Source organism: Daldinia childiae (genome assembly GCF_008694065.1).
Source record: "Daldinia childiae strain JS-1345 chromosome Unknown Scaffold1, whole genome shotgun sequence".
NCBI lineage: Eukaryota > Fungi > Ascomycota > Sordariomycetes > Xylariales > Hypoxylaceae > Daldinia > Daldinia childiae.
Genome location: NW_022984642.1, coordinates 1,599,625 through 1,623,230, shown reverse-complemented (window position 1 = coordinate 1,623,230; position 23,606 = coordinate 1,599,625). Strand labels below are relative to the sequence as shown.

General features: G+C 46.2%; 4 protein-coding genes across 5 annotated transcripts; all 4 read left to right on the top strand.

The window, feature by feature from the left end:
• Positions 1 to 3,487: 3,487 nt before the first annotated feature.
• GL218_00421 (N amino acid transport system protein) lies at positions 3,488 to 4,956 on the top strand (the record flags this gene model as incomplete). The annotated part of the gene is made up of 2 exons (XM_033576839.1): positions 3,488 to 4,831; positions 4,897 to 4,956. The coding sequence occupies 2 exons, from the start codon at positions 3,488 to 3,490 to the stop codon at positions 4,954 to 4,956; spliced, it is 1,404 nt and encodes a 467-aa protein (XP_033442298.1).
• A 2,965-nt stretch (positions 4,957 to 7,921) lies between these two features.
• Positions 7,922 to 12,606, top strand: GL218_00420 (DNA damage-responsive transcriptional repressor RPH1; the record flags this gene model as incomplete). Its single annotated transcript, XM_033576838.1, has 5 exons — positions 7,922 to 8,323; positions 8,395 to 10,448; positions 10,500 to 11,840; positions 11,893 to 11,954; positions 12,344 to 12,606. The coding sequence occupies 5 exons, from the start codon at positions 7,922 to 7,924 to the stop codon at positions 12,604 to 12,606; spliced, it is 4,122 nt and encodes a 1,373-aa protein (XP_033441861.1).
• Positions 12,607 to 13,994: 1,388 nt separating this feature from the next.
• Positions 13,995 to 16,502, top strand: GL218_00419 (putative pre-mRNA-splicing factor ATP-dependent RNA helicase prp43; the record flags this gene model as incomplete). The annotated part of the gene is made up of 3 exons (XM_033576837.1): positions 13,995 to 14,365; positions 14,455 to 16,321; positions 16,383 to 16,502. 3 exons carry the CDS (start codon positions 13,995 to 13,997, stop codon positions 16,500 to 16,502), a joined length of 2,358 nt encoding a protein of 785 aa, XP_033441842.1.
• A 2,243-nt stretch (positions 16,503 to 18,745) lies between these two features.
• GL218_00418 (uncharacterized protein) lies at positions 18,746 to 19,851 on the top strand (the record flags this gene model as incomplete). 2 transcript variants are annotated; one of them, XM_033576836.1, is made up of 2 exons in its annotated part: positions 18,746 to 19,008; positions 19,185 to 19,851. In XM_033576836.1, the coding sequence occupies 2 exons, from the start codon at positions 18,746 to 18,748 to the stop codon at positions 19,849 to 19,851; spliced, it is 930 nt and encodes a 309-aa protein (XP_033441844.1). The 2 variants fall into 2 exon arrangements, with proteins under 2 accessions (XP_033441844.1, XP_033441843.1); XM_033576835.1 differs by lacking the exon at positions 19,185 to 19,851 and having other exon boundaries at positions 18,746 to 19,012.
• Positions 19,852 to 23,606: the final 3,755 nt, after the last annotated feature.

The window sequence follows — 23,606 nt, the reverse complement described above, 5'->3', positions numbered from 1 at the left end:
AATGCATAGGACAAGAGATATAGAGGGAAGATATAACTCTTATCCATCCAAACCGCTCGTACGTTCCGGAGATCATCTATAAAATTAGCACATATTTGATTACACGATATATTGATAATCGATGACACCGGTCTAGCCCCTATATTTGCCTCTTTTTTTTATTAATACCCTACTTTTACTCAGTTCCAACGACCGGGCCAACATAAGTCTACTGATTTCCTTACTCCCGCCATGTCAGGTAAGTTCTACGTGTGGAATGTCCGCCAAGATTAGATGGATAGGAGTACTTCACCCAATACAAAATCAAGTTCATCGAGACTGATCGCAATCGTACAAATATGTACTAGTGCCCGAAGGACGGTCCTTGGCGGTTGTCTCTTTTCTATTCTATCCGGATCCGTATTAAGGCCCGATGCTTAGCAAGACCGGCCAGCCTATCATTTATTTAAAGCCAAGGAGCTCTGACTAACAGAGTAAAAGATGAGTAGCTATAAGCCGAAAAGAAGTGACATATACCAAGCAAGAAATACGAATGCGTTTACATGGTTTTATTTTATTTTATTTTTTAATGGCGCGCTTCGACCGAAAGGAAATTCTCTTACGGAAAAATATGACCGTGCATCCATATCGCGATGTAACTTATGTCTCTCCACCCGGAACCACTATGCGAATAGCTCTATTCGACACCGAGACGTATTCTCTAGTTCTCTATTAGTTTATAAACCTCGCCATTATGGGGCCACTGACGCGTTGGCCTCAGTGGTAAGGACGAATCTCAAAACTATCTTACCTATGATCGTCACCTAGGACTACTTCTATGCCTTGCATCCTGCATAGAACCTTTTAGACTGGGGAGAACCCGAGAACCAAATTAGCAAATTCAGCGGATATGTCTATCACTTAGTCGTGGGGAAGCCATATTATGAGCGACTTGTAGGTTTGAAAATGGGACCATCTCTATTCGATGTGGCATGAAAACTACCTCTTCTGCTACATTTGAACACCGAATGACAGGGATTGATTTCATGAATGACATTTATTGTTAAGTAATAGTTTCTAGGTAGGCGACTTAGTTCTACAATTTAGCGGGAAAACACGCGAACTAAGCGCGGTTTAATATTAAGGTAGGTTAGGAGGTAGCTAGAAGGGAATTTCATAACGATATTATGTTTGATATATCGCATTAGTGCATCGCGGCCTTTACTGTCGCTATTACTAAAGCTTCTTCAATAGATATTATAACGAACTAGTACAGTAGAGATAAGCTTTGACAAGACTCTCGGCAGGGGATATGAAACCGCGTAAGCACGTTATAATAACAGCTCCTTCAATACCACCAATATCATTAATAGGATGAAGAGCATGCAAAAGTGAATCCTAATCTCCGTATTTACCTATATATAGGTATATTCGTGAGGAGTGTAGCCCTGGCCGGCGGTGTCTGTGCCGTATTTCCCCACAATGATTGCCCCAAAAACTACCAGGATATACGTCCGCATTGAGTTTGTACGCCCTGTTTTAAGAGTCGATGGTTAAGCGAATAGGAAGGTCTATTTCCCAAAAAGATTATTAAATTTACCATAGTTACATGGGATAGCAAATAGGTAATGTTAGCATACAATAAGTATCCCCTGAGAACTTGATAAATCCTCATACATGAGACCGCGCCAACCTTCATAGTGACCGACGATGGGATATGTGGATTTTTAGATATCGGAGGCATTCTCGCCAAGAAGAAGCTCGGATTTCATAAGGGACAATGCTATTCATTTTAGATTAATGTCCACATAATTCCCCGTATATATCTACATAGATCTGGCTTAAGATGTTACGATGCATAAATAATGTTAGATGTTATTGGGGTTAACAGGACGAATGGGTTCTTAGTGTATTCATGTTAGCAAACCGCCCCATCTATATACCCATCCAGCCACCTGTATGATATGCAGAGAGGGGCTATGAGATAGCCTTAGTTACTCCGTATTATGGAATGAGATTACATATGTAGAAAGAGAGATTGGAAAGATAGGCTACGAGCGGAGACCCCTTTTCGACATTCTTACATTGTACCCATCGTATCTCTTACATATGTCGCCTCTTAAGCCTACCAACATAAATTACCAACATAATCACCTGAACAATGACATTGCATTTATGTCTTACTTGAATGCTGCGTGTCATCGGTCCGAGGATTCTCGTTTCCGTTTATGGTTATTATCGACTTACTTATCGGTGTTTTTATGTATTGTATGATGAAAGAATCATCAGAGCTTCGAGGCGCAACTCTCACACTCACATTCCCATATTTTGACCCGACCGTTTCCGAGATTCTAATATGTAATCTGGAGAATATCTTTACCCCCCCTCTCGAATTCTTCAGACTCATGAGACAATCGGATTAAGCGGCTCCATGCGTGGTGTAACCCTCCACAATGACCCTGGGGTCCCGAGTCGCAGAATCAAACGATGACATAACGCATACAACTCTACCACTCAGTCTGCGACTTAGAGCAGGCTTAAATGAAAGTGGTGTGAGGGGGTTAGGAATGCGGCGTAAGCCACAACCGTGAGCCTCGATGTGGATGAGATCCATTTCGAGTCCGGTTCGGAACGAACTTCCAACAATGGGTACGAGGGCAAAACGAAAATGGACACTGTCTCAGACATTTCAACTCTTTTTTAAAAGCTTCGGCGCCTGCGTCGGCGGTGAAGGAGTCGCCGCAAGCGGATCCAGACTGGCCAATAGAATATCTCCGAGTGCCTAGATCGGCAAGACTAAGAAATCTCTTCTTTTTCTAGAAGGTCCACGGATATACTTGGTATGCTTTGACCAGGGGGGTCATGGTGACGTCCATGGCTCGAGGTACTAGCGTCGGTAGCTGGCCGAGGCTACCTTGGCGAATGATATATTTTTATTTTGCCTGTGGGCGAATAAGAAAACCCCCATATTGGAAGGTCATGGTGCTTTGATTATTACGGGGTCCGTCATCACTGCTTAACCACGCGAGACCCTAGGACCACTTCTCGGTATCCTGGTATGTCGACCGCTGTTGGGGAACTGAGCCACCATCTTGACCGCGAAACGTAATGTAATCTCGTCGATCATTAGGGCTTTCGTCACAAAGATAGCCGGAAACGCCGGCGTGATTGGCCTACTGGGCTATACTGGACCATATCCACAATGGGGCAACCCCATCTGCCCATGGATGGTTCGTGTACGAACATGGTTTCTCGGTGGAAGTCAATATTTATCCACCTGACTACTTGCCTAGTGCAGCTCGTTCCTCGGTCTTTTATAATAAACCCTAGGAGCCCGCGCGTTTTAAACTTTTGGTTTTGATTCTTCACCCGGGCGCTTTGCTTCTCTGGACGAAATCTCCCGCCATCAACCTTGCCCTCAGCCATCAGCCATCACCTACCGTATCATCTGTGCCAACGACAACTACATCTAGGACGACACGACGGTCAGCTAGATCTCACGGACACGATGGCAGACAAGATGGGGGATACGAAAAACGAGAAGATGTTCGATTCGGACTCGCCTTCGGGGCAAGAGTTGGGGTCCAGCACTGAGGTGGTTGGTCAAGTCAGCGACATCTCGGCATTCGAAGCGCAAAAAGTAGCCATGGGCAACGCTCACTTCAAAAGGTTAGGGTGGAAGCGACTCACAGTAGTGCTCATCGTCGAGGCCATCGCCCTCGGCAGTCTGAGTATGCCTGCAGCATTCGCTACCTTAGGAATGGTGGCTGGCGTCATCTTGAGTGTTGGCCTGGGTCTCATAGCTATCTACACCAGTTACGTCGTCGGCCAGGTCAAGCTAAAGTTCCCGGAGGTACAGCACTACGCGGATGCCGGTCGTCTAATAATGGGCAAATTTGGGTATGAACTGATCGGCGGGATGTTCGTGTTGCAACTAGTATTCCTTGTCGGATCTCACTGTCTCACGGGTACTATCGCTTTCATGAACATCAGCAACAATGGCGCATGTTCATTGGTTTTCGGTGTCGTATCAGCCATCATTCTCCTACTTCTCGCCATCCCGCCCTCTTTTGCCGAAGTAGCCATTCTGGGTTACATCGACTTCGTTTCTATCATGGCCGCCATCTTCGTTACGATCATTGCGACGGGTGTGCAACGGACAGATGCTGGAGTCCCCTCTGATTGGTCCGCGTGGCCGAAGGAGAATATTACCTTCACTGAGGCTTTTATTGCCATCACGAACATCGTCTTTGCTTACAGTTTCGCCATCTGCCAGTTCTCGTTCATGGATGAAATGCACACCCCCAAGCATTTCGTTAAGTCCATCTGGGCGCTCGGCCTGATTGAGATCGTGATTTACACGCTGACCGGAGCATTGATCTTCTGCTTCGTCGGCCAAGGTGTCAAGTCTCCATCTCTTCTGTCGGCTGGAGACTTGGTTTCCAAGATTGCATTCGGTATTGCTCTACCCGTCATCTTCATCTCCGGGTCCATCAACGGTACCGTCGTAGGCCGATATATTCACGGTCGTGTTTACAAGGACTCGGTCACTCGTTTCATCAATACCACCAAAGGCTGGAGCACGTGGCTGGCGCTCATCACCTTCATTACCCTCATTGCGTGGGTTATCGCCGAGGCCATCCCCTTCTTTTCCGATCTTCTGGCCATCTCTTCGGCGCTATTCATCTCCGGGTTTACGTTTTACTTCCCTGCTGTTTTCTGGTTCATGCTCATCAAGCAGGGCAAGTGGTACGCAAAGGAGAACATTCTAAAGAGTATCCTCAACGGCTTGGTATTCATTATCGGAATGATTGTACTAGTCGGTGGCACGTACGCTAGCATTGTCGACATCGTAAGTCACTAATCTCACAACTCATTATATTTTATTTCTTTGGACCATTAACTAACGCCTTATAGATTGACGGATATAGCAAGGGCAAAGTTCGAGGTGCCTTCACCTGTGCTCCATTCGAGTAAGAGATGGCTCAGGAAGACAAATTTCTTTAATTTTAGTTATGATTCCTACTTGAAAGATCGATGTCACGCGCCCCTCTTCACGAACATGAATGGCCTGTCGATGACATTATGATACCTCCTTTCTTATTTTCCAAGCGTCATACGCGAGCAATGGGTTCATAGCATCTCGTTTCTGGAGCACTGGATAATACCTCGTGGATAAGGCTCGGTTCCTAGCTCTAAGGAGTTTGAGAATGCATTCTGTTTACTCTGGGGTTGCATGCCTTTGTAAAATATCGTCTGGGAGTTGCATTGATGAATATGTTACTATTAGCGCCGCGAATGACAATCAGTAGCTGGGCACATTATCTTATGGTTCATGTACATATTGAAGAGTCACTACGTGTTATCGATGCTTTCAGGTTATAGTAGTTAGAAAAAATGAAACAACCAACAATGGAACTATTCTCGCATAGACTTTAAACTATTGTACGTCACTTGCATGAGGCGTTTAGTAGGTAACCAATAAATTCAAATTCAAGGACGACCACAGTAATTATTTCCTTGGTCATCATGCATCTATGACGCAGTTGTGGATGGAGACAAAGTTCCGATAAAGTTGTGATTTTCGTAATATACCAGCATCTAATGTTAATGCGTGTCATACCTACATATGTGATAAGTAGGTTAGGTACCTAGGTAATCTAATAGAATCTTTCTCCTTTTTAGAATCTTAGCCTTAGTAAAGGTATGTGTACACCTTGCACGAAGAATTCCTACAGAGTATCTATACTTTTCATGAAGCAGGCCACGATAGTATGTAAATATTTTCTATTAGAGCGCGAATCATGCGTGCCTCAAAATAGCTTAACTAAAGATCGCAGGATGTGCAGAAGTAAAGGCGGCATCAATATAGCCCCTGATAAAATCGCGGGGGGCTACTAGATGAGCAAATCTAAAATTGAGCAATTCAGGACTCGAGTCGCCGAGTTCGGTAAGATGTAGATCAGAAAGCACTCCTCATAATCAGCTTAAAAGTCTGAAATTAATCGTATTACTTTCATGAAGCATATTGGCGGAAAGAGAAGACCAGCTAACCTAGGAATATTTGCTGCGCAGCGAAGAACCTTGTGGGTATACATGAAATGACGAAGCTTCATAAAGAAACATGAAAAATAAAACAAGAGCGCCTTTGCATTGATGTATCATCCATGGATTTAGCTTGACTTGGTGACGTTAAGGCTAAGGGATTATGTCCATTGATAAGTACCTATATCGTTCCTTTAGGATTATTGCGATAGGTATAATAACGATGCGCCAAATAAATACAGTTGCTAGAAACATAACTCATGAGTTGGTGTAAAGTTTTAGTATAAGATATGGGAAACAAATTCCGAGGTAGAAGTTATGACTACCTGTTTAAAAAAGATAACTACACGAACCTTGAGCTAGGGCTGATATAACTTTACAAGAATGGAATTCCTATAATGAAATACACGTTTTCGACTCACATGCGAGAGTAGATAGAGGGCTTTGTTTTTTTCTCATTTATTTTCGACTTTTGTTACTCGATAAGCTCACAACTATGGAAGGAAATCGAATCTTACTGAAAAGAGGTAGTCACATTATCAAAATCATGAAAGAGAATATGATCTACCATACCTATCATTATAAATAGCCTCCGCTTTTACCTTATATTAGTCTCTAAATTGTTGTAAGTTATTTCTGATGAAATGGCTGTTTTCCCAAAGCCTCTTAACATAATATGATGACAATGAGTAAAGCGACTCCAATCTGGGAACGAAAAATGCTTTACTTGTTCCTCATCTCGAGAGTTTATCCTATTTAATTCGGGGCTAATGGTGACATAGCCCTGACGTGCACTAATAAGCCATGCAAGCATCTTTCTCGCCTTCTTACATTCCATAATTGTTGTGGGGATAGGAGGCGGGATAGGAGGCGGAATACGTGCAAAAATGGAAGAAACTGTCCATTAAGAATAAAGGCTGCGGGGCTTGATCTAGATTAATATGTACTAGGTAGGTAACTTGCCAAGTAAGGAAGAGGCTCTTCAAGATGATCTCCTCATAGATGCCGTAGTTTTTAGATCCCGATTTCCGACCTCAAAAAAGAATGCCCATAGGCCCGTGCTGCAGCATCAGATAACGTTAAACCGGAAAGATGGATCTTGGATAGATACGAAATACAAAGGTACATGCAAGTACTTCTCAGATATGAAGACAGTGCAAGCCACCAAGTTTAAAAACTGTATAGCCGACGAACATGTCCGCACTACAATATTTAGGTAGTTTCGCGGTAGAGTTATAATCCATTTTAAGTAACCTAGCCTAGTAGCTAGTACATAGCTATCGGGCACGTCTGTGCAGCTATCGGATTTTATTTTTAAACGATTTCTGTAAAGTCTGAGCAATTAGGTACTCACATATTATATCCTATTTTCATTTCAATTTCATTTCTCCATCGCATCTTTTTCGCAAGGCATAATATGACATAGATAAGGCAGTTCCTTCCTTGGCTGCTTGGTTACTTCCCCCCAGCTTGTCCAAGGCCTCCGCACCCCCCAAATTATCCACCCCAACACAACCCCCGTAAGGCAACTGAGAACGCAAAACGTACCACCAACGTACCATTGCGACTGCTTACCGAAGATTAACCGGTAGTTGTTAGAGCCTGGAAGGGAAAAGCTTTGATACACCACTTAGCAGTTGCATCCCACACCTCCACAGTGCTACTACGACCGACACCTACCGACTTCATTTCGACCATTCATCTAACAAGGAGTCAACTGTACCTAGCTTTACAATTCCGCCGACTATTATATTTGTTTTTTTTTCTACCTTTCTACCTTCCAACACTCTAAACGAGTTAACCAAGGATAATTGCAGCTAATAAAAGACGTTTTAACAAAGACCGATGGGAATAGCATTACGTTGAATCCATCGGTCGCATGTAGCCACCAATTGCCATGTCCGCCGAAGCGACCGCCGCGATGGCGTCTGCGCCCGAGAAAGAGATGGTTGAGATCGAGGTCGCAAGTGACCAACCCAGCAACGATGCACTCAATAATAAAGCCACCGGCCTCCACTCACCGCCCGATAGTAACAGTGCAATGAAGTTGGACGGTAGCGACGATTCCGAATTGAGTGATCTCGACGATCCCTCGTTTATGGATATGGATATGGACATGGACATGCACTTGCACATCAAGCCGTCTTCTCCTGCTCCACCACCTGAACCTGCAAATGATGATCAAAACGTTAAGCAAGAGGAAGAGGAAGATATTGGAGAGGTCATTCCTGACCATTGGTCTGGTACTGTTCCTGTCTTCAAACCGAACATGCACCAGTTCAAGGATTTTAAGAAATTCGTATGCTTATACCCCTACTCTCATCCCTTTATTACTCATCCGATCCCGACATTGCTAACTCGTACTTTTAGATGACAAAAGTCGATTGTTACGGGATGAAGTCTGGCATTATCAAGATCATCCCGCCCAAGGAATGGACGGACAAACGTCCTCCTCTGGATGATATGATCAAGCAAATCAAAGTTAGAGAACCTATTAAACAGGATATCATGGGGTCCAATGGAACCTATCGACAAGTCAACATTCTCCACCAGAGATCCTACAATATTCCACAGTGGCGACAGCTCTGCGACCAAAGTGAACACCAGCCTCCTGCTAAACGAGGTGAGAGGCGTGCACAGGCACCGTCTAAACCGAAACCAGCTTCGTCCTCAAGTGCTACCGATTCTAAGAGACGTCGATCGACTAGGGGTCGAGGTAAGCGAGGTACAGCAAAAGACAAGGTAGACCAAGAAGACCGGCCGATGACACCCGTCTCGCCAAAACCGAACGAAGAGATTGTTGAGTCCGTAGAGCAGGACCCGGGTGCTGAGGTAGATGATGATGACGACGTCCCCCGGGTTGTTGGTCGGATGGGTGGCGCTAGGCAGGCCAAACCTAAGTTACAATCTACATCAGCTCGGAGGAAGTTCTCGAGGCGAGAAGCATCAGCTAGGATCGATGAGGGAGCCTTCAAGGACTTCGATTACCGTATGGACATCTCCGACTACACACCCGATAGGTGTGAGGAGCTCGAGCGCATATACTGGAAAACTCTTACTTATGCACAGCCACTGTACGGTGCTGATCTTCCCGGAACGCTTTTTGATGACGAATGCGATACTTGGAATCTTAACAAGCTTCCGAACCTCCTTGACGTCTTGGGTACAAAGGTTCCCGGTGTTAACACGGCATATCTTTACCTTGGCATGTGGAAGGCGACTTTCGCATGGCATCTTGAAGATGTCGATCTATACAGTATCAACTACCTACACTTTGGTGCTCCGAAGCAGTGGTACAGTATTTCTCAGGGCGATGCGCGCCGATTCGAAGCTGCGATGAAGAGTATCTGGCCAACAGACGCGAAGGCTTGCGACCAGTTTCTACGACACAAGGCTTTTTTAATCTCGCCAAACCACTTGGCAAACTTCTACAACATCAAAGTCAATAAGTGCGTCTCTTACCCTGGAGAGTTCGTTGTTACTTATCCGTATGGTTACCATTCGGGGTATAATCTGGGCTATAATTGTGCCGAGGCTGTAAACTTTGCCTTGGATTCCTGGTTGCCGATGGGAAAGATCGCCAAGAGATGTGAATGTGCTCAAGCCCAAGATAGCGTTTGGGTTGACGTGTATGAGATCGAGCGTAAGTTGAGAGGAGAAGAGACGGATTATGAAGAAACTGAGGATGAAGAGGATGAAGATGAGGACGAAGATGATGATGACCTCGATAATGGTGTAACGACACCGCCTTCGTCTAATGCTGTGAGATTCAAGCAGCCTGGGCGTAAACGTAAACGTCCAGCAGCAGATAAAGGAGAGAAGCAGAAGGCCAAGAAGATACGACTCCGTGTCAAGAACCACATTGAACCACCGTGTTGCCTATGCCCCCACGACATACCAGGACAAGAGATTTTACCGACAAGCGATGGTCGCAAAGCCCATAGAATCTGTGCACTCTACGGACCCGAAACCTGGGTTGAAACAGTTGAAGGAAAAGAAGTCATCGCCAATGTTGAAAACGTCAGCAAAGCTCGCCTAGAACTGAAGTGCTTGTATTGCCGCTCTAAGAGGGGTGCTTGTTTCCAGTGTTCCCAAAAGAAATGCGCTCGTTCCTACCATGCGACTTGTGCCGCAGCGGCTGGAGTTCTGGTAGAAGAGGCAGACGTTCCCATATTCGGTGAGGATGGAACCGAATACAAGGAACAAGCTTTCGAGTTCAGCTGTCGTTTCCATAGGACTAAGAGAGATAAGAAGTTAGATGGGGATGGATTGGAAGAGTGTCAGAAGACCCGCCAAGCGGCGACTGCTCTCAAAAAGGGGGACATATGTCAATTGCAGTATTATCGCGGGGATATATTCGCAGGTGTTGTCGTTGAGAACCGGGCTGACGAACAGATGTTCCTTGTCGACATTATACCAAACGGGTGCGAAACAAATAGCCATATTAGCAAGAGCTTGTCGCTAACTTTCTCCAGGGAACGTGTTGAAGTTGAATGGAAATGGCTTCTCCTTCCAGATCCAGCCGACTTCCATTTACCGAAAGCGTCTGCGAATGCTGTTCCCATGCCAACGTCACGTAAGGCTAAGGATCAGATCAATGCCACAAAGCGAGTCACAGAGGAGCTTCCACGCGCAGATGCACCATTCGTCGATGGATTCACCTGGTCCGAATTCAACTCGTATAATTGCTCGAACAAGTTTCAAGCTAAAGTGGATCTGTCCAAGGATAACCAGATCTGGTATTACCTTGGTAGAACATCGACAGAAGCGCGTGCTCAATACACAGAAGATCCGAAGAATCCTAGACACAACCCTAAGAGTAACTTCTTAGAAACTGTTCCTCGACCGGCTCCACCTACAGCTCAACCCCGAAAGTCATACGGATCCACGTTTTCGGTACAGACTCCGACTATAACAGGAGCGAAACCTGAGAAACCATACCAGTACAAGCCAAGGGATCCTGTTATTCCTTCCTATGTCCATTCTTCCTTTACGACCCAACAGTTCATTCCGCAGCCTTCTCCCTTCACGGCACAGCAGTACATCCCAAGGCCGCCGTTCTATCCTCCACAAAGCACAGCGTCAAAGCTGGTTCCTGCCCCCGAGCAAACCTTACAGCGCACTCCGCAGCAACCTATACCAAAACCAGTGCCTACGCCACCTATTCTGCAACAGAAAGGGCCATATACACCACAGCAGAATATCCAGAAACCGGTCTACACCCCCCAGTTCATTAACCATTACCCTCCACAGCAATCTATTCGTCAACAGACTTCTCCGGATCAGCAAAGCGGACAATTTATTCCTCAGCAAACTACACAAAACCCAGTTTCTACCCCGCAACATAGCAGACAATCCTCCGCCCCACACGTTATATCGAGGCCAGCTCCTGTACCTCGACCAACACCTCCGCAGGGCGGACACACTCGGAATCGGTCTTCACTCGGTGGTCAGTCTTTGGCGTTCGGTTCGGATCATCGATTTAGGACGCCGCCATTCTCGTACGGGGGTAGCCGAATTGATTCTACCGCCAAGTCGCCCTTTAGCCATGGATTCACGCAACCTCCTGGCCTTGGGCCCTCGCCGTCACCGCAAAACGGCCAACTATTCCAGGCCCAAGCCAGAGCTAGGTCTGGGTCGCTGGCATCTAACCGTTCATTCGACACGCCGATGACATCGTCTGCCATTCGACCATCTTCTGCATCCGCTCAAGGGACTGTGGGAGAAGCCAAGATACCTCCGCAATACAATGCGCCTAAGCAAGCGCGACCAAGCATCGTCCAGAGATATGCCTTTTTCCAGGTTCATCACAATAGGTATAGCAGTCAAATTTCCCCTTAATTCATTTTCGTGCTAATAATCATTTAGAGATTCTACCAAGTATAGGACACCTTACGCCAATTGGGGTGGTTTTACCAACGGTTACGAAGGTAATCTTCGAGCTCATCTGATGAGATCGCCTGAAGCGCTTTTTGAGATTAGAAGGCGATCATCTGGCTTCAGCAGCGGTACTCCTGGCCCACATTCTACTCGCCAAATTCCTTTTAGCAATGGTATACCGAACAATGGTACTCCTAGCCCAGCGCCGTACACGGGTAACTCTGGCTCAGCTCGCTCATCTGTTGGTCTACCAACGTCTGATTCTCCTACTCCACTTGCAACACAGAAAGTGATGCTGCCAGCAACACACGTAGCGTCAACTGGACGGCTAGAAGTCCAACAAACACCGGCACGTGTCGTAGATTCCTCGTATTTAAATGAAGGTCCTATAACACAACTACACCCAGCAATCCGAGCCCAATATGCCGCATTGTTACAGACAAGAAACTTCGAGGCCCGCAACGAGCAAACTACTGTTCAAGCACACCAAGCTATGCCAAATCATCAATCGCCATCAACGCCACTGTCGTCTTCTCAGGTCACTTCGGTCCCGTCGCCAATGACCATCTCAGCTCCAAACCCCAACTCATCACAACCCAAGGTAGATACCCCCCCACTATCGGATACGGCTACTATGGGCCAGAAGCAACCCTCATCAACGGGCTCAATCGCTTTGGCAAGAACACCAAGTCTACCACCTAGGCAGACTTATATACCACCTCCTCGACCGTGGGAAACACTACGTAAGTCACAGGTTCCGGTTCAGCCTCAATATTTCCCAACGGAACACCCATCTCGTTCTATGACACCAACTATAGCCACCCCGACTACTACCCCAAATGCGCCGGGTCCGTTGATGAACGGCGGATCCGGAAATCTGAGGCACATAGAAAGTCCAGGGCCCTAGCCCAGCAATGTAAGCGGACCTTTTTGGCAGAAGTTCCCGCAGACAGTGCCTAACAGCAGCAGCCTCAGCCAGATGAGTCACGGGTAGTTTCAGTACGTGACGTACGACCAGTAGACATACAACGGCTATCAGCCGCCACAGCTATACAACAGCCAATCGCAGCAGAGTCAGTATCATCACCAGGAAGATATACCACGACCCCTATAGCATCGGCACCTGTACCTTCGATAGCAGTGGACACAAGTGACCTTCCGGAAGTACCAGACGATTCCATGGAATTGATTGAGAGCATTATCAGAGATGCCCGGCGGATCAGCAGCACGCATTGTAATACCGCAAATGAGAATATTGAGATTACCGTTCCGAGAAAGTAGCATATGGAAAAGTAGCATCTGAAATGTGGCGAACAGGACACGAGCATAACGAAACCATGAAATAATGGTCCCGGGGATGGCATGTGCCGTCCTGTGGAGTTTGGCGTTGATTAAACGATATCTTGCTCGGCTTCCGGCAGATGATCGTCTCACAGTTAGACTTAGCGCCTACATAGGCTTGTTTATTTCTCGGGCATAGGGCTCATGAAATGGGAATGTTTTGATTTCGTACCCCTCCGTTCGTTTATACGAAGGAGATTTATATGTGGTTAGGCGGGGGGGATTTAAGGAGTTGGACGGATGTATACTATGGCTAGGCGACGAGTCACTTCTTGAGATCTCTAGGACTCTTTTCTTGAGAGATTCGATTGCGATGATTTCAGATAGCTGTACAACCCAGTGTATGTGTAATACATTATGAATTGCAATTGTTCATGTTGCTGCCTACCTAGGTACCTCATTGCCTTAATTTATTTAAAGTACCATTCCTCCAAATACTACCGTTATACTCCGTACTTGAATTATCTATTTCCATGCATTCATATATGCATATAGGAAGTATAGAATTTTGGTTAAATGAATGAATGCACGGTTTGCCGGTATCATTTTGGGGTAAGTGGCACGGAGAAGTGGGGCTTAGAAGGTGTTAACCAAAAAAAATAAAAAAAATAATTCATTGACCTCTAGGTTAGCTTTCTACCTCTTTTTCTTCAGCCTTGTCTTAACAGCCATCCATTGCGACAGCATCCAATCTCTCGGACGTACAACGACATATCCTTGGGTTTATCGGCAGAAAAAAACTAGTAGCGATGGCTGATAAATCAAATGGCAAAAGTTCGCAGAATGACAAGAAGCGCCTGAGTAGCCCAGATGTTGAGACGCCTGTGAAGCGCGTTAAAACAGAAGACGGCGAGGATTCGAAACCGACCGAATATAACAAATACCTTGCACATTGGAATAATGGTAATGGTGACTCGGATAGCAAATACAACGGAAATGGGTTTAGCGATAGACTGCCGAAAGGTTCTCCTCTGGCGCATTTCGAGCGACGAAAAACAACAGCCAAACAAGCATCCAAAGCTGAGGATGGTGACAATAACCCTTTTACCGGAGAACCGCATTCACAACAATATTTTAACATATTGAAGTCGAGGCGCAACCTTCCCGTTCATAAACAAAGGTAAGCTTACTTCCATTAGTTTGTTCTAATCATCTACACTCTTGTGTTCTTTACCTTTTTACGATCCTATACTAATGCGCCTGCTGTAGACAAGAATTTCTCGACCTATATCACAAATCGCAAATTCTGGTGTTCGTCGGTGAAACTGGTTCTGGTAAAACAACGCAAATTCCCCAATATGTCGTCTATGATGAACTACCACATCTTAATCGAAAGCTGGTTGCCTGTACGCAACCCCGACGAGTCGCCGCCATGTCCGTTGCCCAGCGTGTTGCCGACGAGCTTGACGTTACTCTAGGAGAGGAGGTCGGTTATAGTATCCGTTTCGAAGACAAGACGAGTTCCAAGACGATACTCAAGTACATGACCGATGGTATGCTGTTGAGAGAGGCGATGCACGATCACGACATGTCACGATATAGCTGTATTATATTGGACGAAGCGCACGAGCGTACCCTCGCTACCGACATACTTATGGCACTTCTGAAGCAAATCACCAGGCGCAGGCCCGACCTCAAGCTGATTGTCATGTCTGCCACGCTAGATGCGCAGAAGTTCCAACGGTATTTCTTCGATGCACCCTTACTCGCTGTCCCAGGTCGAACATTCCCTGTCGAGATTTTCTACACACCCGAGCCCGAGAAGGATTACGTGGAGGGTGCGATACGTACTGTGCTTCAAATCCATGCTGGTGAGGGCGAAGGGGACATTCTCCTCTTTCTTACTGGCGAGGAAGAGATCGAGGATACATGTAGGAAGATCTCCCTCGAGGTCGACGAGCTTGTGAGGGAAACTGATTGCGGGCCGATGGCGGTATATCCCCTTTATGGCACACTCCCTCCACACCAGCAGCAGAAAATATTCGACCAGGCGCCCCCTCCGCTCAAGAAAGGTGGTAGACCTGGTCGCAAGTGCATCGTATCAACAAATATTGCTGAGACAAGTTTGACAATCGACGGTATCGTCTATGTTGTCGATCCTGGTTTTAGTAAACAGAAGATCTATAATCCTCGATTACGAGTGGAGTCGCTTTTGGTGTCTCCCATCTCCAAGGCTTCTGCTCAGCAGCGAGCTGGTCGTGCTGGTCGAACAAAACCTGGAAAGTGTTTCCGGCTATACACGGAAAAGGCATTCAAAGATGAGCTGATTGAGCAGACATATCCAGAAATTCTTCGATCTAACCTTGCGAACACCGTGCTCGAGCTCAAGAAGCTTGGTGTCGTAGATCTGGTGCATTTCGATCTCATGGACCCTCCTGCTCCCGAGACCATGATGCGGGCTCTCGAGGAACTTAACTATCTTAGGTGCCTCGACGACGAGGGAGAACTGACAGCTCTTGGCGGTTTAGCATCCGAGTTTCCCTTGGATCCCAGTTTGGCCGTCATGCTCATTTCGAGCCCCGAATTCTACTGTTCGAATGAAATGCTCTCGATCACTGCACTCCTCTCGGTGCCTCAGATCTTCGTGCGCCCAGCTCAAAAGAGGCGAGAAGCTGATGAAATGAAGAATTTATTCAAGCACAACGACGGTGATCATTTAACTATGCTAAATGTCTACCACGCTTTTAAGGGGGTCTTGAACCGCAGCGAGGATGCGAGGACGTGGTGCCACAAGCACTATCTGTCGTTCCGTCATCTTTCTAGTGCGGATAACGTCCGTGCTCAACTCAAGCGCATTATGGAAACGCAAGGTTTAGACCTCATCAGCACAGACTTCAACGATAAAAATTACTATATTAATATTCGTCGCGCACTTGTCACCGGCTTCTTCATGCAAGTGGCCAAAAAGGAGAAGGATAGGGTATACCGCACCCTGAAAGACAACAGCCAACAAGTGATGCTGCACCCGAGCACCGTACTCCAGACAGAATATGACTGGGTTCTCTATAACGAATTTGTTATGACATCCAAACATTATATCCGAACAGTCACCGGAATTAAGCCGGAGTGGCTCTTGGTAAGTCGATACTATATATTCAAATCAAGTCTAAATAATATAACTAACTAAATGCTTGTAGGAACTCGCCCCCGTATATTACGATATCGATTCTTGGGACGGGCAGAAAGATGTCAAGTTAGCACTAAAGGCAGTAGCTGACAAGATGAGACGCCGAGCTGCTATGAAGGGTGGCCGCTGAACTGGGCTGTAACTAGGTACTCTTATGAAACGATAATGTCCTACGAGCTGGGACGATCAGAGTCTAATAGTCATTTTGATGCAGGCTCGAGCCGACGCCTCGGGGGTTAAGAAACTTGGGATTGACAGTCTAAAAGCTGATAAGCATATCTAAGAGGGGCCTTATTCAGAGACGGCAGTCTACCTACCTATAACAGAATCTTATGGACTGCACGAGGGGCTGCACGATATACTAATTGCTGCTCCAGCGTTCTTGGAGGTGTACGATCCGTGTCACATACACTCAAATTTTTACTAAGCAGGGGTTGCAAGGCTGATGCAAGTTATCTTAGATGAGAATGAGACCGCGATAAATAAATATTAGAGCGGATGGCCGACGATTTAGAAGCTTAACAGAAATGGCTTGATCCTGGTAGCATCGATTCAGTATCTGTCTATGTATTCAAGCTAGTCAATTGAATTTATGACGGAGTTGTGCCAAAGACTTTGATGTTTTATATAAATTATGTTTGCTTCGCAAAGTACAGGTGAATGAGGTCGTATAATAGGTTATTAACTACCTGCCTAAGGTAGGCTCGCCGAAAACATGTAATGAGATTCTAAGAGGTGTAAGTTAGGTAGTGGTGAGGCACGGGAGACGTGAACATGGTATGGTTTCTAAGTTGACGGATGTCTCATATGTTCGGTGTTCGGTCCCGGACATATTCGCCTTGATACTTGGCCGGCGCCACGGTTGGAGTTAAGGTAGTACCGGGGGGGGGGGGGGGGGGGGGGGGGGGGGGGGGGGGGGGTCGCCGCGCTTATATATATATTTATATACCTGCCTATGTTGTAGTTACGGAATTAATGCTGGATTTGGTAGGGAATGTTAAGATAAGCTAAAATACCGAGAACACGTAATCTTTCAGCTAATACTCCACTCTACTATGTATGTACCTAGGTATGTATGTAGACAAAGGCGAAAGGCTATTGATATTTACCCCTGCATTAATTAGTCGGTATGTAAACAGACAGTTTCCATCCCCAAATTCTTCATCAATTATGGTTATCGTCCCCGGACTGCGGTACAACATCCGGATATCTTAACCTCTCGGACCTACCTAACAACGGACTTAAGCTACTACATCTAGCAGTGCTCAACCTATCCTAGCATAACATATTACGGAGCGGTGCTTTATTCAATTACCACTATGTATCCGTATCTGGGGTCCGTGTAAGGCTAAGAAGCCGACGAAGGATTCCGAATTTTTTCTTATTTTGACATAGTTAGCCGCCCACTTCTAAACGGGGTATCCCGTAATCTGTAGTATTTGGACTGGATAATATGTATAGGTGCTTTTCCAGCCTGCTTCTAAGGTACCCGTACCCTATTATACCCTATTAGCGGAGACAGAAAAAAACTAACCTAACCAATTCCAAATCTTCAGCACGTGTACCTGTAAGAGATAGACAGCTCAGCCTTTCGACTTGCGTGAAAGTCGAGTCGAAAAGAGCTTAGTCTAGTTTGAAAGATGTCTAGGCACGACGATCCCTACTATAAGTGGAAAAGGCTGGGGTGGCATAGACGCGCTTTATTGCTACCCTATTTGCCCATCCATGCATATTCGCAACTAAGAAGCAAAATAGAACCAGGTTCGCTACTATGTGTGGCAATAAGAAAACAGATGAGTCTCCAATGACAGCGGGACATGCGAGCCCCTTGATTTGCTAAGCCAGTATATACTCGACAGGGCGAAGCCGGCATAAAGAACCTATGATGGAAAAGCTCACATACGACATGAGATCATGCTGGGCCGGGATTCCAATCCTTCTGGCATCCGAAGTGCCAACATGTCCATCACCCAGTAAATTTTAATAAACTAGGCGTACTGCCAATTTGTGGGCAGACGAGGCGGACAGGGACATTTTCTCTCTGTAGTCGGGTTTTAATTTCTCTTCTCTTTGCGTGTAGCGTCGCCGTGGAAAATATAGAAAAAAACGAAAACGAGATATGTCTTTTCTTCATTAATTCAGGAATAATAAAGAGGCGAAACGAGACGAGACGAGACGAGACGAGATAAGTGCAACCAAGCACAGCAGATCGCACATAGTAGAGGCTGTTCTTGCTGGTCGGTCTATTGAAAAAGAAAAAAGGACAAGGGACACGGGATAGAGATAGAGATAGGAGAAGGACGTAAACACGGGATCCAAATCGTTTATCCGTCTGTCAACCACTCGGCCGAGGGCTTAGGGCCGTACGCAACTATGTCGCTCGGTCCACTTACGACGAGCTTCACGCCACCAGCCGACTGTGTCGCATCGTCGGCGTTGTACTGGGTCAACACCGCTTCAACCTTCTACTGGCTGCATGGCCGCCCGGGACAGTCATCATGTTTCCCTGACGACTACTCTCCCTATCAAAATCAGTATTACAGTCCTGGTGTATGCCCTTCTGGCTATACACGCGCCTGCGAGTCTATATCGACCCAGGATGATACAATCGTCGCCACGCGGGCGACATGTTGTCCGTAAGTAATAACGCATACGCGTTTTTCCTTGCTCTTAGATGTCCGTAGCTGTAGCCACATGTCCGTAGTATTTGGTAGGATAGGATACCGTGCTTGATGTTGAGAAACGAGCGGTTTCGAACGACGAGGGAAGCAATATACCGAATGTAGAGATCTAATGAGACATACCTATCTAGGCAAGGGAATTACGAATGTGCACCTACGTCGAGCAGCTATAGCTACCCATGGGGACCAACGCTGGGTTGCATGTCCGTATACAGAGTAGACACGGAGACAACCTTCACGACGATCGATGGCACACTGAATGGGGATGAGGAAGCTGGGTCGTTAACGAGTTTGTTCGCCCCCGGTACCATCATGGCATACGGCGTTGTGGTCCAGAATAGTCCCGCGACAACGACGGCAGAGGAGACGGCAACCGCAGTTTCCAAGTCACTATCAGACAACTCCGCCCCCGCATCAGAAACTTCGCCCTCGACATCAACAACAGCGGAAGCGCAATCTGATAACAACGGGGATACCAAGCTTAGTACCGGCGCCGCCGCCGGTATCGGTGTTGGTGCTGCATTTGTGGTTTTGGCCTTGGGCGCGGTGGTACTATGGATGTTCTGGTCGCGACGGCGGAAGAGGAGGCAAGAGACGGCAGAACTACAAGCCCAAGAAAGCATGATGGGCCCTAATAACTGGAGCTCGACGACATGGGGCGCACCGCCCTTTACTCAACCGCCGACGCACGTCAACTGGCCGCCGTCAGAGCTGTCTAATGAGCACGGCGTCAAAGAGATGAGTGCCGAATCTCGAATACCTATCGAGGCGGACAGCAGAGCAGTGTATCAACGATAATTGTCGTGGTTAAGGGAAAGCTAGGAATTGGGCAGGCGAATATTTTGTTATGATGAATACCTACACGAGCTATCTCGTCATATGATTTGACATATAAACGGATAGAGTCAATATTCCGTGTTCAAGTTGTGGCGCTCTGATCTTCCGATCGGTGCTTTATGATAGGCGGGTAAAGGGGATTGGGATTGGGAATGCAATATGAAAAGAGACGTAAAAAAACTCGCCAAATTTTTTCACACACCCAAGACAACCTGCAGAGATGCAGTTTATCCTGTGCAGATATCCTTGCCCTACGTACCGGTATAGGATTTCGGTAGTTACCATTATCAGCTATTAAAATAGACACATTTGGAATTAATGGTCGAATAATCGCTTGCTTTTACTTTGTGATCTATAAAGATAGGGGTATACTTAACGTAGGGAAAGGGGGTTGGAAAAGATCGCCCCTTGCTAAGCGCTTGAGAAATATTTTCTTCAATGCTCCTAAAAATTCCTCCAGGCAAGCTTCAGGTTAATACCGGAACGAAATTCAAGTGGTATTTTGGGGGGCGCTCCAAACGAGATAGCATTCTCATATGCTTGAATAAGAACGATTGATCATAATTCGACTAAGGGTTAAAGCATACATACTCGAATACCCGCGCCCAGACGTACCAATGACTGAAGTATTTTCCTTCTGAGAATATCTCGTTACCGAGGGTCTTCGATGGCGAGACGTAACCCTTGAGACGTGACACAGCCTCGGTTGCTCGGAGAGGTGGTTAGAAGAGGTAGGGCGTGCAACTACCGTTTGCATGCGTCCATCATAAGACGCAAAGGGAATAAAACGACCACGCACGTAATGAGGTCTAGATGCTAACCGCATGAATACGAGGAGTCATACGCAGCGGACAGATATCGCCCGCATCTCTCATCTCCAACGCCAGGCATCGGTCTCCATGCATAGTAGCGGTCCACAATACTTCCTCAGAAGCCATCACGAGGCTTTAAAAGCCAAGCAATCTTGGTTCTGGAACAGTCTAGATGGCTTCTCGACAAGCCAGTCCCTTGATTGGCCCAAAGCTTACTGACGAGTCTTCGGTCCTGGTGTTCATGTATTGCTGTCTGCCTGCTTTAGACTTGACCTGAAAGAGTCCAAGTTGTCGAGATACAGATTTCTGTCAGCCCGACCATCTAGCATGATCGTCAGTCCGAAGGAAGCCGCTCAAAAAAAAAAAAAAAAACAACCAGGTTATGAAATTAGAGTATAAACTCGTCCCTAGTGATTGCCAACTAGGCGAGGTGTCCTTTTGATGGTGGCCAGGCCGATTAGCCCGCAGGTATGGATGATCTTGGGATTGTGGCGGGGAAGTAAGTTCCCGTAGGAATCGCCGTCAAGTTCGGAATACCTCTTAGGGGATACACCTGAGGCCAACATTTAATCGAGGTGGCTATGTCTTGTGAGAGCTAATGTGTTATGTTGAACCGCGGTGCCGGAGAGTAAAATCATACAAGCTCCTCCAAAATAGGACTAAAATAGGATATAGGCCCGGGGACCTCATGGTAATCATGTAATCAGTATTTTCGCATCGGCACTGTAAGATTACGATTGCCACGAACTGGTCGCCACGATTTCATGATGTTGACCTCTTTGTAAGCCGCAAATCTTGCCTTGATGCTCAAGTAACGTCGTATCGTACTAGAAAACTTCCACCTTCCATGCTTCTCCGATTTTGCCACCACTGAAGATACACTTGGATATACTTAGAGGGTCAAGAAGAATGGAATAAGAAGGCATTCACATGCTCCTGACTAAGATCAATAACTACCAAGGCATATCATCTGATATCTGATATGCCTATTATCGGTTATGCGTGTTTGATCAATTCTAAAAAACGCCACGTAAAGTTCCTAAGGAAAGTAACTCCACCATCTTTCATCTTACGTTGATGTAATTGACTAGCTTAAAAAGGCCCGCAAGTATTTCTTTACCATTGTCCTTGTGCATTCATTAGCAGAGGATAGACAGAAATGAAATATAGGTATCGAGATTGCTGACCGACTATTGAAAGCCAAGTGCCAACCTTCTCGTTACTGCGAGTGATATCGATGGTAGTGGGATCAGGCAGAACTCGACCAAGGAGAGAATACGCGCCATCATATGTGAAGTATTCAGATGCTTCTATTTCTCTATCTTCATATTGGAGGCGGCATAATAAAGGAGGTGTAGCTGAACTCAAGTGGCGACACGAGTTTCCGATTTTAATTAATCGCATAGAGGGAAGGTGTGATTATTGGTTCCCGTAACTTACCTGGAGATTCGGAAGTTCTGGGCCGTGATGCTGATCCGCAAATGAGAACTGAGCTAAGATGCTGTACAGGCAACTGAGTAGACGCGGTTGTTATACAAGCTGTAGTAATACCTCCATGCAACATCACATCTGCAGGGACTTCTCGGCGCGAATTGCTGTAGGTAGCTGCCTAGACTCCGAAAGACTTGTGATAAGATTCTCATGCGGTTTTCCTTGATCCCGTCGTTTCACAACATCTTGAGAGCATAGGACACCGAAACCTTATAGTAGCTTTCGTAGCTTTCCTCTTTATCCTATGAAAATAGCTGATCGTTTGCGAATATCGTCCCACCGTGCTATATATCGAACTCTGATTCTGAGTGGTGAAAAGCGAAAATCAGAGGTTCAGAGGTTAGGAGGGTCTGTTATCTTGACCGAAAACTTTCGTAGATAGCCAACGTTACCTATCTAGACAGTAGCGTTTTAAGATGTACATTCCATGCGATTCGATGATACCGAATAGCAAATTTCTCTAGTGTCTTTTCGGATTCCCACATCTCCAAGATGGGGTATCAATGTATTGGCGTGTAAGCGAAGGTACTGATTGTATCGTTCTCCCGCCCAAGCCCAGAATAATACAGGCGCGGCATCTAGCACAAACTCTGCATCGGGCAATATCACTGGTTGTTTCCTGCTTAATATTCCCCGGCAGACTCACTGCTGAACTGAAAGCTTGGTTTGGAAAATCAATACTGGTCTTCTGAGTTGCAGTATCATACGACGCGGGCCATCGAGTGTCACATTGCATGTCGCTAATGGGGCAGTAATAGAACATTAGCGAGTAAGGCTGGCTGGCTCTCGAGTAGTGAGTGTATCTAATCCCCAGGTAGGGATTGGAGATGCAACAGAACCAACAACCCGGGATGACCAGTTTAGATCAACGCCATCAGGGAAAAAAAAGTAGATCAACATGTCCCAGTTGCCAATCACAGCTAAGCTTATCCCAATGTCGCTAACAGTCTCCAATTCGAGATGATGACATGTGTATGAAGGTGTCAACCCCAAGCCGTGGTCCTGTAAGTTTATCGTGGACATGGAACCAACCCCGACACTAAGCTAGTAAGAATAGGTCAATAGTACCGACCAGTCTTCGTCCAAGTTTGAAAGTAAAAGAAAACACGGTTCTGGAGTTGGAAATGATCTGAAGCCTACCCTGTTTGCAAGCCAACAAATGCAGAGAATATGCGAGTACCAAATACAAAACATTCTGTTATTAGTAAACATCAATCCGCGTCTAGGCTAGTTTTCCAAAAACTCGCTCAAAGTTGTTTTACCTTGCAAATACGTATCTAACCTAGCCAAGAATAGCCTCGAATATGACTCCAGCGGCTGGTTTTGGAGGAGATACTAAGTAATAGTAGACCATTAAGCCGCATTATATCGCAGGCGACCACCTAATCAAATCGTTGGCCATAAGGACAGCTG